This window comes from Vigna umbellata, chromosome 1 (assembly GCF_029865625.1).
Source record: "Vigna umbellata cultivar VRB3 chromosome 1, Vumbellata_1.0, whole genome shotgun sequence".
NCBI lineage: Eukaryota > Viridiplantae > Streptophyta > Magnoliopsida > Fabales > Fabaceae > Vigna > Vigna umbellata.
This window is the reverse complement of record NC_142165.1, coordinates 53,668,762-53,686,599: the sequence shown is the minus strand read 5'-3', so window position 1 is coordinate 53,686,599 and position 17,838 is coordinate 53,668,762. Positions and strand designations below refer to the sequence as shown.

General features: G+C 27.6%; 1 protein-coding gene and 1 long non-coding RNA gene across 3 annotated transcripts; both read left to right on the top strand.

Annotated features, from left to right (window-relative positions):
• The first annotated feature begins 11,557 nt into the window (after nucleotides 1-11,557).
• On the top strand, nucleotides 11,558-12,065 carry LOC148205746 (uncharacterized). Its single transcript, XR_015786160.1, has 2 exons — nucleotides 11,558-11,664; nucleotides 11,797-12,065. It is a non-coding gene; the product is annotated as an uncharacterized LOC148205746 (long non-coding RNA).
• A 563-nt stretch (nucleotides 12,066-12,628) lies between these two features.
• On the top strand, nucleotides 12,629-15,244 carry LOC148205745 (uncharacterized). 2 transcript variants are annotated; one of them, XM_088111949.1, is made up of 7 exons: nucleotides 12,629-12,732; nucleotides 12,800-12,892; nucleotides 12,973-13,074; nucleotides 14,388-14,603; nucleotides 14,702-14,743; nucleotides 14,834-14,944; nucleotides 15,020-15,244. In XM_088111949.1, exons 1-7 carry the CDS (start codon nucleotides 12,661-12,663, stop codon nucleotides 15,071-15,073), a joined length of 690 nt encoding a protein of 229 aa, XP_087968075.1. In that variant the 5' UTR covers nucleotides 12,629-12,660; the 3' UTR covers nucleotides 15,074-15,244. The 2 variants fall into 2 exon arrangements, with proteins under 2 accessions (XP_087968075.1, XP_087968079.1); XM_088111953.1 differs by lacking the exon at nucleotides 14,702-14,743.
• Nucleotides 15,245-17,838: the final 2,594 nt, after the last annotated feature.

Genomic DNA, 17,838 nt, shown 5'->3' with positions numbered 1-17,838 from the left:
TGGCGTTTTTCCAATTTGGCGGTAAGCCTCTATTTGTTTCAAGTTTTCAAAAATAAGGACCCAATTGAGATACTGAATAAGTAGGCGACCTATTTGAGATTCTGAACGAAAAAATGGACCTACCGAAACAATTAAACCTAATTTTGAATGTGAAAGACTTTGAAACACTTTCATCTCTTGTAGCTTTAAAAAAGGTGCTTTCTTTCTTAAATTTTTTTATTGTGATTATAATATTCAGTTTATTTTAGTATTTGGTTAATCTCTCTTGTAAAATAAATTAACAACTAGATAAACGATATTTTGATCTGACCTTCTCTTGTCCTATTATCTTTATTTATCTGCTATTATATTAAAGTAATCATAGTTACTGGTAAGTCAAATTTTAAAATAGAAAAAAAAATTTAAGCATAAATTTTATTAAGAAATCGATTAACATTTTCTTGATTTTGTTCAAACATGATTATTTTGTTGTGTGATTCTAACGTACATTAAGCAGTAAGAACTAAGTCTCTTCTTAGCTTAGCTTATCACTCTTAAATAAAAGGATTATCACTCGGATGGTCAACAAGAACCATTGAATCTTTGGAAAATGGTTGAGAATTTTTTTGTTAGAAAATTTTGGGAGTTCGATGTCTTATGAGATTCTTTAAGAAGGAAAGTGTAGGATAACTTTGGACTGGTTTGAGGCTAGTGAAAATTTAATATTAAATCACTAAAAGTTTCAACAAGTAACAAAGAATTAAAATTTATTTGAAAAAAAATAAAAACAACTCAAAAAAACAAAAAAAAAGTTATACTGACCAAACAAAGGCCACCTCTTAAATTTCGAGAGGATCATGTTAAATCAAATTTTATTAGTTAAATCATTTTTAACTTTATCCATTTTAAAAAATAAATAAAATAAATTTATTTTATAAGATAAAATACTTCATGAAAGTTGGTTCACAAATAGTCTATTCCTAATAGGATGTCATACAAATTTGTTAAATTAATCTTTGAAATTTTAGATTCGTAAAAAACACTTCTCTATAGGTAGTAAAACAAGTGGATCCACCGTTATTGGTCCGCCAAAACAAGGTATAGAACCTGTAATAACAAACGAAACTAAAAATCTTATTTCATCCTGTCAAAGGACAAATGACAAATTAACAGGTCCATTTATAGATTTTTTTAAAGTTTTAATTAATTAATTAATTAATTAATGTCTAGATGATAACTTAAAATAATTATTACTTTTATTTACTAAATTATTTTATTATAGTTAATAATAAAATTCTAAATTATAAGCATTAATAACTTAAGTTATCATTACATATTTATATTTTAAAAATACTACAGTACAAAAAATTAGTTTATAATTTAAAAAAACAAAAAATTAGTCAATCCATCTTTCTCCATCAATCACCTGAACTATTTAAATAACATCACATTAATTATTAACAAAATTAAAAATAAGATTTAATTATATTTGGGTCTTTATTTATTCTAACCCTATTTATTTTTGACTTATTTAAATTTTAACATTTATTAAATAAAATAAATGTGAAAATTGAAATTAACTTCAATGGAAAGTAATCACACGTTAGTCCAATAAAAATCTTAGTAATTTTTATTTTATATATATATATATATATATATATATATATATATATATATATATATATAAATATTCTGATTCAATTGAGTTTTTATATTTTTTACACGAAAATAATATGATCTTTTTTGCACTCAGTTGTCCTCCATGAATTTTGAAACGAATCCAAAATCCACAATTAGGTTCATGTGTCTTTCTTTATCCTTATTTGACAATAAAGTAGATAAAGACAAATATCTTGAATCTATGATTTTAGTTTTGAACAAGGTAATCTCAATGAAATTGTATCATCAACAAAGAAGGGTTGGAAAGCGAGAAAAGGATTTGGACTCACATGTGGTTATTATTAACAATGTTAATACTAATTTCACGAAAGAAACCATATTGTCTTTATTTAAACAATATAGAGACTCAATTGAGTTTGTTTTCGTATGGAACCAATTTCTCCTGCAAGGTATGGTGTTATTCTTAGGTTGCTAATTGAGATGTACTTTGTCTCATAAATTGGGATGTCCTTGTCTAATAATATGGTTATAATGAACCACAAGAGGGTATATGCAAGTACTCTAACGTTCAAGTCAATGATAGGGAAGTATATGATAACTTTAATGATAATAGAAAGATTAAATTACCTTTACTTGAAACTGGGCCTCCTTTATATACTTGGCTCTCATTAGTTACCTTTAGAAACATTGAAAACTCTTCATAAATGCTAATAAATACTCTATTGTAATTGTCATAATGTTGAACGGACAAATTACTACGTTATGGAATCTAGCCTTGCATAATAGGCTGTTACTGAGATAGTTAATATATGACTAAGGGATGTTGCTCCCTCCACCACCACCCCTTGCTCCCTCCACCTCCCCAACCCTCTACAATTTTTTTAATTACAAAAGTAGCCTTTTTTTTACTTTTAACCCTATTTATTTACTTTATTTTGAAACCCTAAATTTCTACCTATTTTTACTCACCCATTTTCACTCGCGCAACACCCATCCCCCCACTCTTCCAAGTCTCACTTTCTCTCTTTCCAGATTCTCACCCCCTCCAATCGGATCCGTTTCTTCTCATCTCCCAACTCTTACTTGTCTTCTCCATATCCGTTTGGTTCTTCTTCATATTCCTGTCTCTATATTCATTTGATTTTGTGGTGTGGTGGTGTGGCTTTCCGTGGTGGGGCGATGCAGGGTGTTTGCGGTGGTCATTCGACAATGCAGCGGTTCCAAACAATAATGAATATTTTATGACTAACAATAATGAATATTTTATGACTAACATCATAAAAAAATAATTTTATTGACATTGATAAAAAATTCTAAATGACATCAACGGAAGCATATATCATTAATGTTGGTAAAAAAAATGATTGCAAAATAAATCTGAAAACTAACCACAATCGATTGTTAACATGAGAGAAATATTCATCATTGTTAGTAAAATGTGTTAAAGTATCTGTATCTCAATTTCAAAACGATAATGAAATAAAAAAAATGAAAAATGTATACATGAATTAATTAAAAAAATTTCAAAAGTTCAAAATTCTTACTATTTAATTATAATTTAAAACTTTCTAAATTTAAATGATCAAATTCCTCTCTTAAAGTTTTAAAATTTCAATATTTTAATTTTTTATTTAAATGATTATATAAAATGTTTCAACCTTTTTATAAAATTAACTATCCTCCATAATATTTTTTTTAACACATTGTGACATATATTTCTTCCTCATGTATCAACATTTTTTTACGTGAGATTGCTTAACTCTTCGTACGTTGGTGTAGGTAAAATAAATAATCAGAAAGTTCAAAAGATACAACAACGGAAAGAAGCATAAAAAATAGAGAGACATAAGAAAATGAAACATAAAAACATGGGTCCACCATTAAAATGGTTTTGTTGTTTGGGTGATGAGATCGAAGAGAGAGAGAAACAACATAACTGTCAATAACAAATGCTTGTTGGTTAAGCATAAACTAGACCATCGCATTCATGTAGGGGATTGGAGTGGGTAGAAGTTAAAAAATATTAATCCTAAAAATAAAATTGTACTGAAGGGTAAAACAAGAATAGAAAAATGGAAGGAGGGATAAAATAGGAATGAGGAGGTGGAGGGAGTAAGAGGTGGTGGTGGAGGGAGCAACACCCATGACTAAGATGTACCTGGCTTTATATCCCAGATACACCAAGTTAGCTTGGTCTAGATATATCAAGCCCTAAACAATACACTAGCCCTTGAGGCTTCAAGTAAACAAAGTGTAACAAAAGTCTTGTGCCCTTGTGATTATAATAAAAAATAAAATAGGACTAGTGCTCTTTAGAGGGATATCATCGACTTTAGATCAAATGGCCCTTACCCATCTTATGAACATGATGTACAATAGCTCCATAGGTTGAGATATACTCCATTCCCCATATTGGTAGTGGTACGTAGGCCGAAATATATTGGATCTTGTGTGTGATGTTGGTATTTGATCATATGTGTTGAGATGATGTCAAACAAAAGAGTCCAGATGTCCATGGGCATTTATACCACAATGTGTTATACTCGTAAATCGAGATATATTTATTTTTGAATTTGTGAATGTGACGAGACATGACATTTTCTATAAATAAGGGTCTTTAAGAGTCAATTTGAAATAAAGTTAAGGGTTAAATATGTTTTTGGTCCCTTAACTTTCAGCGAAAATTGGAATTAGTCCCTCTTCAAATCTTTGGTCTGATTTAGTTCCCAAACTTTAGAAATGTGTGAATTTAGTCCTTTTAACTAAATTTTGTTAGGTTTATTTGATGTTTCAAGTGCGTTTCATGATAGCATTTGAATTGTTTACATCGTTTGACACATTTTTGCTTCAATGTTTACTGAGAAATGCGTTTGAAACATCAAATAATGTTAACAAAATTTGGTTAAAAGGACTAAATTCACATATTTATAAAGTTTGAGGACTAAATTAGTCCAAACTTTTGAAGAGGGACTAATTCCAATTTTCGCTGAAAGTTAAGGGACCAAAAACATATTTAACCCTAAAGTTAATTAGCATGTGTAATTAGATGTTGTGCTCTTCTACCTCTAAATAAAGATATTGTAGCATTAAGAGTTAAGATGAGAGAAAGAGGGAGAAATGATTAATAGTGAAAATGTATTTGATTAATATGAAATGAAAAGTATATGTGTATTTCATCTGACATATTTATTAATGAAAGATGATTAATGATGGAATTAAGTTAATCACAAATGCACATGCAGCGACGAGGGATAAAGCCTTGACATTCGCCGCCGGGATGACCTTCTCTCGTACACTGATAATTGCAGTTGTCACTCTGAAAGCACGCTCCTTTGAAATGTGCACTTGGTGTATAACAATCTGCCTCTACTCTCTTTACACATACATCTGATTCATTAACACAATATTAATATTATTATTTAAGATAAATCACCAAAAATAAATCCAATGATTAAACCTTATAACTATACCATAATATATATATATATATATATATATATATATATATATATATATATATATATACACTTACCAGCAGTTAAGACGAGGAGGAAAAAGAACATAATTCCTAGGGTTTTTCTCTCCATTGCAACGCAAATTGTTGAAATTCTCGCTAATTCAGAGTTTAGAGTATCTTTATCTTTGTAGCTATTTCTCTGAAGCTGCTTCTTTATATAATATCAGAGTTTGGCTCGTGTAGAGGTTGTTTAATGGAATGGGGCTACATGTGTTGACAAAGGTTAATTGATCAAACAGGTAACTGTAGAGAAAAATCATCTCTCCCACATTAATGTATAATATGTTTCTTAATTGATATAATAAATAAAATAATAAGTTATTTTTGACATTTTGGTTGCATTTCATATTCAAATAACTTTACTCCTTCCGTTTCTATTTAATGTAATAACATTTTGAGTATATAATTATTCATTAATTGAAAGTAACTGAAACTAAAAATCTTATTTCATCCTGTCAAAGGACAAATGACAAATTAACAGTTCCATTCACGTATTGTATAGATTTTTTAAAGTTTTAATTAATTAATGTCTGGATGATAACTTAAAATAATTATTACTTTTATATACTAAACTATTTTATTATAGTTAATAATAAAATTTTAAATTATAAGCATTAATAACATAAATTATCATTACATATTTATATTTTAAAAATAAGATAGTATAAAAAATTATTTTTTATTTTAAATTATAATTTAAAAATACAAAAAGATTAGTCAATCCATCTTTCTCCATCATTGACCCTCAACTGAAGTATTTAAATAACATCATATCAATTGTTAGCAAATTAAAAATAAGGTTTAATTATATTTGGTTCTTTATTTATTTTAATTTTAACATTTATGAAATAACTTTTCATTATGTTAAATTGAAATTATCTTAAATGGAAACTAATAATAACATGTTAGTCCAATAAAAATCTTAATTCATAATTTTTGTCTTTTATATATATTTCTTCTAAATTAATTGAGTCTTTGTATTTTTTACATGAAGATCATATGGTCTCTTTTGCAGTTAGTTGTCATCCATGAATTTTGGAACGAACCCAAAATCCATAATTAGGTTCATGTGTCCTTCTTTATCCTTCTTTGAAAATAAAGTAGACAAACCAAATATCTTGAATCTATGATCTTAGTTTTGAACGAGGTAATCTTGATAAAATTGAATCGTCAACAAAGAAGGGTTGGAAAGCGAGAAAAGGGTTTGGACTCACATGTGGTCATTATTAATGATGTTGACACTAATTTCACGAAAGAAACCACATTGTCTTTAGTTAAACAATATAGAGACTCAATTGAGTTTGTTTTCGTATGGAACCAATTTCTCCTGCAAGGTATGGTGTTATTTCTAGGTTGCTAGTTAAGATGTACTTTGTCTCATAAATTGTGATGTCATGCAAGCACTCTAATGTTCAAATCAATAATAGGGAAGTATATGATAACTTTAATGATAGTAGAAAGATTAAGTTACCTTTACTTGAAACTTGGCTTCCTTTATATACTTACTCTCATTAGTTACCTTTAGGAACATTTAAAACCCTTCGTAAATGGTAATAAATACTCTATTGTAATTGTCATAATGTTGAATGAACAAATTACTACCTTATGGAATCTAGCCTTCCATTATGGGCTTCGTCGAGATAGTCAATATATGATTAAGATGTACCTGACCTTATATCCCAGAGTTACCAAGTTAGCTTTGTCTAGATATATCAGGCCTTAAGCAGGCTTCAAGTAAACAAAGTGTAACAAGAGTCTTGTGTCCTTGTGATTATAATTGAAAATAGGACTAGTGTTCTTTATAGGGATATCATCAACTTTAGATCAAATGGCCCTTACCCATCTTATGAACATGATGTACAATAGCTCCATAGGTTGAGATATACTCGATTCCCCATATTGATAGTGGTACGTAGGCCGAGATATTTTATCTTATAATGACCACATGTGAGTCCAAATCCTTTTTTCGCTTTCCAACCCTTCTTTGTTGATGATACAATTTCATTGAGATTACCTTGTTCAAAACTAAAATCATAGATTCAAGATATTTGTCTTTATCTACTTTATTGTCAAATAAGGATAAAGAAAGACACATGAACCTAATTGTGGATTTTGGATTCGTTTCAAAATTCATGGAGGACAACTGAGTGCAAAAAAGATCATATTATTTTCGTGTAAAAAATATAAAAACTCAATTGAATCAGAATATATATATATATATATATATATATATATATATATATATATATATATATAAAATAAAAATTACTAAGATTTTTATTGGACTAACGTGTGATTACTTTCCATTGAAGTTAATTTCAATTTTCACATTTATTTTATTTAATAAATGTTAAAATTTAAATAAGTCAAAAATAAATAGGGTCAAAATAAATAAAGACCCAAATATAATTAAATCTTATTTTTAATTTTGTTAATAATTAATGTGATGTTATTTAAATAGTTCAGGTGATTGACGGAGAAAGATGGATTGACTAATTTTTTGTTTTTTTAAATTATAAACTAATTTTTTGTACTGTAGTATTTTTAAAATATAAATATGTAATGATAACTTAAGTTATTAATGCTTATAATTTAGAATTTTATTATTAACTATAATAAAATAATTTAGTAAATAAAAGTAATAATTATTTTAAGTTATCATCTAGACATTAATTAATTAATTAATTAATTAAAACTTTAAAAAAATCTATAAATAGACCTGTTAATTTGTCATTTGTCCTTTGACAGGATGAAATAAGATTTTTAGTTTCGTTTGTTATTACAGGTTCCATACCTTGTTTTGGCGGACCAATAACGATGGATCCACTTGTTTTACTACCTATAGAAAAGTGTTTTTTACGAATCTAAAATTTCAAAGATTAATTTAACAAATTTGAATGACATCCTATTAGGAATAGGCTATTTGTGAACCAACTTTCATGAAGTATTTTATCTTATAAAATAAATTTATTTTATTTATTTTTTAAAATGGATAAAGTTAAAAATGATTTAACTAATAAAATTTGATTTAACATGATCCTCTCGAAATTTAAGAGGTGGCCTTTGTTTGGTCAGTATAACTTTTTTTTTTGTCTTCTTTGAGTTGTTTTTATTTTTTTTCAAATAAATTTTAATTCTTTGTTACTTGTTGAAACTTTTAGTGATTTAATATTAAATTTTCACTAGCCTCAAACCAGTCCAAAGTTATCCTACACTTTCCTTCTTAAAGAATCTCATAAGACATCGAACTCCCAAAATTTTCTAACAAAAAAATTCTCAACCATTTTCCAAAGATTCAATGGTTCTTGTTGACCATCCGAGTGATAATCCTTTTATTTAAGAGTGATAAGCTAAGCTAAGAAAAGACTTAGTTCCTACTGCTTAATGTACGTTAGAATCACACAACAAAATAATCATGTTTGAACAAAATCAAGAAAATGTTAATCGATTTCTTAATAAAACTTATGCTTAAATTTTTTTTTCTATTTTAAAATTTGACTTACCAGTAACTATGATTACTTTAATATAATAGCAGATAAATAAAGATAATAGGACAAGAGAAGGTCAGATCAAAATATCGTTTATCTAGTTGTTAATTTATTTTACAAGAGAGATTAACCAAATACTAAAATAAACTGAATATTATAATCACAGTAAAAAAATTTAAGAAAGAAAGCACCTTTTTTAAAGCTACAAGAGATGAAAGTGTTTCAAAGTCTTTCACATTCAAAATTAGGTTTAATTGTTTCGGTAGGTCCATTTTTTCATTCAGAATCTCAAATAGGTCGCCTACTTATTCAGTATCTCAATTGGGTCCTTATTTTTGAAAACTTGAAACAAATAGAGGCTTACCGCCAAATTGGAAAAACGCCATTTAAGAGGCCCTTACGTGGTATGCTGACAGTATTTTCGCCTAAGCTAAACCTTCTCGCCTAGGCGAGATATGCACTGGAACATTTTTGCTTAAGCTAAAACTAAGTTTATAGGTGTGAGGTAATTTGGTGTATTGTCCAGCTAAAAAGAAGTCCACCGACGGCGACGCAAAGAAGAAGAACGTGATGGGAGCGTCTCCGACAGCGACGTCAAACACGACGCTGACGATGTCTTTGGTTGCATCGCAACGACGCAGGGGTTGGTGTTGGCGTTGCTCCTTGGTTCTTGGGTACCCTCCTTTTCTTTTACAATAACGCCTATACATCAATTGGATCACAGTTGCCACGTAATAAAAAATTATATAGGTCACAACAACCACATCATTACGCCGTTAGCTTTTTAATGCCATAAGCAAAAAAAATCAACTCTAACTGTTTTTACAAAATATGGGACAACTTTGAACTTTTTTAAAATTTAGGATAACTTTGAACAAACGTCCTTATTCGAAGGACTAAAATATGTATTAAACCTTTTAAAAATTATAAAAAGAATATTTTTTTTCCTTATTTATTTTGGTGTTGGTTCGATCTTGTATGTTATGACACCCATTTTCAATTTTTTTCTTCAAAAAATATAAAAAAGTTAAATAAACAATTTCAAAAAAAAAAAATTATTGTGGTGACCACTCACATTATGTACACTCATTTTTAAATAATTCAAATAAATACTAAAAATAATTCTAAAATTCTTAGAAATTAAAATTTTGAAAGAAATACGTTTAGAAAATAAGAAAAAGAAAGTTTTCTTTTTTACATTTTAAAAGGTGGAGATAAGCGTGATATCCTTCTTTTTTTTTTTCAAAATGATTAAATAATGTTTTAAATATATCAGTACTATGTAAAAGAAATACCAAAAAATACAAAATCTTTGAAAACTAAAAAACATCAACATTTTTAAACAAATAATCTTTTTAAAAAACTACCTAATCTTGATTTTTTTAGAGAATACCTAGGAGCATTGTCAATCTTTATTGTTCTTTATAGTTAGTATTTTTTACCGGTTATAACAAATGATGACTCCAAACTTGTATTTTAGAAAAAAGTAGTTTTCTTTTTAAATGTGATTATGTTGTTACATACTAAAACTAAACTTAAGATATTACAATATATTACAAACTAAACTTAAGATATTCAACATATTACAAAAGAAATTTAGATATTTTAATTTACTTTTTACTTCTATTTCATTTTTATACTTATCATCATCAAAATTAACTTTCTTGAAGCAAAAAGTCCAAAAACTTTTTTTTTCAACAATGTAAACCTTCCTATAACCTAGAAGTAAACCTCGTCCTAACCTAAAAGAATAGCTAGTATCCTATAATAGAACCTAATATAATCTTATCATGTTTTTACAATTCGGTCAACTTTTTCATTGAATATTTAATATTGATGGTAAGAAGTGAGAAAAATTTATTAACATATCCACTATAACTCATGAAATTAAAATGTAACATCTATACAATTATATAATTATTTATTTAAATTATTGAACACAAAACCTAAAGGAGAAAATTTTTTCAGTGACGGTCTAAATCATATATATAATAAGATATCAAGCGGTGAAAAATTGAGGGAAAATTATCAAACACATTAGACCATGCCATCGATGTACAACTTTTGTACAATGCATTCACCTTTTCACACCTATGAAGATGATATTTGTAGATATATAAAGTATTTATGTGTAAATGGTTAGACTTTGACGAGAAATGTTAAACATATCTTTCTAAAAGATGTTTGATGCATATTTGATCTAAAATAGAGTAGTTTGATCTTTTTATGTGTATAATTATATTTTATATTAACTAAATTGTTAAAAAGTTAATTCTTCTAGTGAAAATGTTTTGTTTTGTTTAAAAAAGTAAAATTATAGGTTCAATAATCATATCTATAATAAATAAATCTATCTATCTATATATCTATATATATATATATATATATTTGGTATATTATGGTAAATTTTAAGTAATAAATATAATTAATATTTATTTAAAATTATCATAAATATTAAGTGACGTTTAATTAATAATTAATTTTTAATTTAAAAAAGATCACAAATAGTAAGTGACATTTTATTAATAAATCATGTTTAATTTAAAATTTATTAAAAACTTAAATTACATTTAATTATCAATGGTTTTTACTTTAAAAACTTATCATAAATCACAAATGACATTTAGTCAATAAATAATACTTAAGTAATCTTCGGTGACTTTCAATTAACGAATAATACTATAATTAAAAGGTTATTACATTAAATTAAATAGAGACGGAAGGAGTAAAGTTATTTGAATATGAAATGTGAACCAATGAATGTCAAAAATAACTTATTATTTTATTTATTATATCAATTAAGAAACATATTATACATTAATGTGGGAGTGATGATTTTTCTCTCCAGTTACCTTCTGAACATACGTAGCCCCATTGCATTAAACAATCTCTGCATGAGCCAAACTCTCATATTATATATAAAGAAGCAGCTTCAGAGAAATAGCTACAAAGACAAAGATACTCTAAACTTTGAATTAGCGAGAATTTCAACAATTTGCGTTGCAATGGAGAGAAAAACCTTAGGAATTATGTTCTTTTTCCTCCTCGTCTTAACTGCTGGTAAGTATATATATATATATATATATATATATATATTATGGTATAATTATAAGGTTTAATCATTGGATATATTTTTGGTAATTTATCTTAAATAATAATAATAATAATATTAATATCGTGTTAATAAATCAGATGTATGTGTGGAGAGAGCAGAGGCAGATTGTTATACACCAAGTGCACATTTCAAAGGAGCGTGCTTTCAGAGTGACAACTGCAATATGCAGTGTGCGAGTGAAGGTCATCCTGGGGGCGAATGTCAAGGCATCATCCCTCGCCGCTGCATGTGCATTTGTGATTAGCTTAATTCCATCATTAATCATCTTTCATTAATAAATGTGTCAGATGAAATACACATATATACTTTTCATTTCATAATTAATGGAATACATTTTCACTATTAATCATTTCTCCCTCTTTCTCATATCTTAATTGTTACTGCTAATTTCATCATATATTATTACCGAATATCAATTAAATTGTTGGATTGAATCTTTAGTCTAAGGAAATAATATAATTATATTTAAAAATTAAATATTAATTTCTATCACTTTATAACAAAGATTAAAGAATGCTAGTCAATCTAACAATACTCTCTTTCTTTATATAACATAGATTTCCTTTATTTATAACATCTTGTATATAAATAAATCAATGGATTTTTTATTTTTGTTTTTTTTTTAATTTTATCTCTTATATAATTTTTTAAATTAAAATAATTACTTTATCAAGTTTACTCTTTAAATAATCGTTTCTTTAAATTTAATCACTTTTTTTTATTTGATACTTTTTTTAAAATTCAACTATGTTGGGTCAGATTAAATTGTCTTAGCTTTATTTATTCTATAATTTTCAAGGTCCGACCTTTTAAGTTATCAAGTCAGTGTGTTAAACTACATATTTTTTACAATTTTGGTTCGACAATCAAAATCAATAGCTTATTGCTTTGCATATCGTGACAGTATATTAAAGTCGTTAACTAGAGATGAATTGATTGCCATGGCTCCAGAAGGCATAGATAGAGATCATTGGGCTTCTTTTGTTGACTATCGACTTGATGAAAGAACAAAGGTAAAACCTATATCTCTTTTCATAAAATTTTGTTATGATTTAATAACTTTTTTTATCACAATGTTAGGAGATTGCCCTAAAAAATAAACACAATAGGACAAAACAAACTCTTGCTCACACAGGGGGATCCAAGAGCATTGCAAGGAAGAGAGAAGAAATGGTGAAAAGTTATTTATCTTCAATTTTCTATTTCTCATAATATTTATAACATACCTAATAAGCATTTGTTATTTTTCATAGGAAAAAGAGTGTGGGCACAAAGTTAGCAGAGGAGAAGTTTGGATAGCTACTCATAAGACGACCAATGGAGCTTTTGTCAGTGATGAGGCAAGGGAAATTGGTGTAAGTTCCAATCTTTTTAGTATTTCCTATAATTGTTGTATTTCGGCATATTGTTTCATAAGGTGACTTTGTGATGAACACACCTCTTGCAAAAATTGGTGTTATTTTAGTTGTTATTTTAGTTCTTACTATTTTAGTACTTCTAATCTTTCGACTTCAGCTCCTTCGACTTCTACAACAATATAACAACTATATATGTCAACAACCAAAAAAAATGAAACCCTCTTGATTGTGATGTGATGTGATGTGTACCTCTTAAAATGAAGAAGAAGAAGAGAAGGAGCAGAGTGGTCACTGATGGAATTTGCTTCGCCATTGATGATATGTTGGCTGCCACGGACATGGCAAAGTATAAATGTTTACTCTGCAAAGATAACACCATAAATATATATAGTTGCATACATTCATATGGATTGCAGATTTATGAGATACTAACTTGAATCAGATTAATTAGGTGCCACCTCTATACTTTTGGTGCGAAAAGTGATTTGAGGCCTAGCTAGCTAGTCAATGTAATTTTACCCACAACTTACCATTTTTTGAAAAAGAAAGGAGTGGCAGATGAGGGAAAATTTATTGATCACTCTGAATACAAGTGCTTTTATACAAAATGTCAAATATCAAAGAACCCTTGCACCCTCAATCTTACTAAAAAAATTAGGTTTTACTATAGTTCAAATGGTTGTTGAAACAAACTGGTCGGCCACCAGTACTCAACAATCTCAATCCACCATGTGCAGTAGCACTGGACAAGACCAAAGCTTCATGGACTAATGACTAACTGGTTTTGTATGTTCATCAACAACTGCTAATTTGTCAAGAACAGTGGGGATTCTTGGATCTTCAAAAGAGTAGTTTGGAGATGAAAAATAGATGTGCAACAATTTTTTAGGGGCGAATAAAAATAGATGCCATTTGGGATCTTCTTTATATTTAATTTTTGTTAATACTATTTGGGAATTTTTATTGTTGCTAACACCTTGTAACCCCTAGAAATATTTTTAAAATTAAAAATAAAGCTATAACTCTTTCATTGTTTATTCTTAAAACAATACTTTATTACAATCCACCAACGTACATTATTGGTATAGCTTTTTATGTACTTAAAAGACAATTGGAAGAAAAAATAATTACATCAATCATACGTTATGAGTTGTTTGATCTGATTTAGTGATATGATTGGCAATTCTTGCTACTGTTTTTGCAGACATCTTAAGTTTAAATATAAGTATATTGCTGCCAACTCAATAGTTTGTTTCTTTATACAAATGCAATGTTTTTAATGTTGGCATCATTGATTACGTTGTATGTAGGAAAAAATTCAAACGTATGAATCTACAACATCGTCTCAATCAAAAGAAATATCAAGTTTAGATTCATTGGCTCATGTTTTAGGAAGCCAAGAGCATTGTGGACGTGTTCGCGGTCTAGGTTTGGGTCCTTGCCCATCTAAAGTCTTTGGAGTCCATGCTCGTTCTCATATTGGATCATCTTCATCTACTCCTTCTAATGTTGAATTGCAATCTCAGGTTAATGAATATTTAAATATTTATTTGGTTTGTTCCTTTTAAAATTAACATGTTAGGTATCATATTTCTCACTTTTTAAATAAATTTTTCTGTTATAGGTATCTTCATTGACTTCTTCTAATGTTAAATTAGAATCTCAGGTTAATGAATACTTACTTGGTTTGTTTCTATTAAGATTAACATGTTAGGTATCATATTTCTAACTTTTTAAATAAATTTTTCTGTTATAGGTATCTTCATTGACATCACAAGTCAATGAAATGAAGGCAATCATGACACTTTTGTTGCAAAATCATCAAGGTCCATTGCCTTCACAATTTGCAGTATTTCAAAGATCATCGGTAATAATTGTTAAATTTATTTGTATGATTTTTTTATTAAATATATTATCGACTAACTATTATGTTATATTGTAGGTATCTGATCAAGGGAGTGGGCCAAACAATGGATGTAATGAAGAAAAAAATTAGATATTGTTATTGAATACTTTTATGAGTCATACTTTTAGTATTGAACATCTATATTGAACATATGTAATGAACCTCTTTCTTTTTAATTTTTATGTATGAACAGTTAGTTGTATGAATGATATTAGGTTGAACAATGTAGTTTATTTTATACAATATTATTAAATTTTAGTTCATATTAATTTATTGTTTGTTTTGTCAATAAAACAATTTTTATTATAATCTAATTTTATTATAATAAAAAAAATGAACTATACAAATTCCCGGCGGTTTTAAAACCCCGGTAAACTAAACCATCAAAAGTAGGGGCGGTTTTGAGATAACCCCGGCTAGTTCCGGCGGTTTTTGAGTAGCCCCGCTATTCCCGGCGGTTTCGACAAAACCCCTGGAAATTCCGGCGGTTTCTACAAAACCCCTGGAAATTCCGGCGGTTTCCACAAAACCCCTGGAAATTCCGGCGGTTTCTGGGAACCCCCGCTAATACCGGCGGTTTTTTTCAGAACCGCCGGTACTTGCTTGGCGACGGACGTTTTCCCACCGGTTTTTCCAACCGCGGGAAATATGATTTGCGGGGGTTAAAACCGCCGGTAATATTTTAAAAAACCCCCGGTAAAAATACAGATTTTTGTAGTGGTTTAGTCGAGGTATCAAAATAAAAATTTTGCGTCAACCAAATAAAAATTCTACTTTTAACCTTTTTGTATATTTAATGAAACATAATATATAAAAATAATAAAATCATAATTAAATATTAAAGATTTAATGTAATACTTAATACATAATGAATTAAATAATAAAAATATCATACTAATTTACTAAATTTCTCGTCAACTCCAAAATTTCCAAGTTTTAACATTATTATTTTTTCATTAATTTTAAGTTTTCCAATTTTTCGTATATTATATATATATATATATATATATATATATATATATATGTATATATAACTAATTAAAGAATTGAAATTTAATTTAAGATTATCTTTATAACTGGGTGAATTTCTCTTATTTTTCGGTGAATTGGTGATTAAGCTTACCCAAATAGAGAGATTTGCATTGGGTATAATTTTGTGATTTATTGTAAAATTTATTTCATCTTTAGCCTAGTTTAAACTCATTGGGTTGTGTGTTTAGATTTATTTTAACAATGGTAGAAAATAAGGGACAAAAGAAAAAAAAGTAGAACAAAAGAAAGATATGGAAAAGGGAAAGAGAAGAAAAATAAAGAAACAATAGAAGATAGCTCAAGACATACTAAATACTAAAAGCTAAGTAAAAAAAAAGTAAGAGAGAATTAAAAAATGAGAGTGAAAAAAAGTCAACAAGCTAATTATTAAAAATAATATTTTTATAAAATTGTTATCTTTTTGTTTACAAAGTTTAGAATTCAATAATTTAACACCTATAGAGATGAAAAATCTTTAAAAAATAATTAATTCTTAGAGAATTTGTATGTTCCATCGCTTGGACAATTAAAATGAAATTTGGTCTCTGATAGAGTTACTGAGCCAATATTGGAACGACGTGTTATGATGTTTTACGTGAACACCTTTACATAGGTATTGGAAGAGGAAAAATCTACTAATTGGATCATACTTATTACAATAGACCTATAAGAAGGACATGTTAATACGAGAAAAATGAAAACCCCTTTCAGCTAACAAAAGTCTTGTGCATATCAACATTGAATATCCTTAAAGATCGTGTGTTTCTTAGACTTTCACTTTACAATGGTATTGGAAGGAGGTATCAAATTAGGAAAGTTGACACTTAAGTTCTTTGGACCCATCAAATATTTTTTTCTTACATGGTCAAATAAATTGTTGTGAGCACTTTAAGTTTTATACTTTAAAGGTATTCGTTCTTTTTTTGGAGTACTCGTGTTTTTTCTTTTTTCAAAGTACTAATTCTTTATATCAAGCAAATACGCCAACAAATAACAAATATTGTAATTAATGAACTTAATTAACATAACTAGTACAATGTGTTATTTATATTAGGGTCCCTCCAAGTCTTTCTGCACTTCTCTACTATTTTTTTTATTCCAAAAATACTCTATATCTCCTAACTATTTTCTTTTATTCCAAAAATACCCTACACGTCCCCACTATATTCAACCATCTTTTATTTACACTTTTCTTTAAATAAGTTTGATTCAATCTTATTTTCACTGTTCAATATATATTTTTTTCTTCAAATTACTTAATAAATGGCAAAATTTTGTTCTAAATTTCTAGAAAAATGTTTATATATATGTTTTTTTTTACATTTAATATCTATAATTTTTAACATTATATTATGTTTTAACTTACCGACATGTTTGACTCAAATAACTTGAATAAAGTATTTAATTTATTAGATAAATAATATAAAAATATTATTAAATACTTAAAATATAAAATAAAAGTTATTTGTTAAAAATTTGGAATTTATTTAGTTCTTTCGTCATTATAAAGTTAGTATATAATAATAATAATATATTATTTACTATTAATATTAGGGTTAAATATGTTTTTGGTCCCTTAACTTTCAGCGAAAATTGGAATTAGTCCCTCTTCAAAACTTTGGACTAATTTAGTCCCCAAACTCTAAAAATGTGTGAATTTAGTCCTTTTAACCAAATTTTGTTAACTTTATTTGATGTTTCAAGTGCGTTTCATGATAGCATTTGAGTTGTTTACACTGTTTGACACATTTTTGCTTCAACGTTCACTGATAAATGCGTTTGAAACATCAAATAAAGTTAACAAAATTTGGTTAAAAGGACTA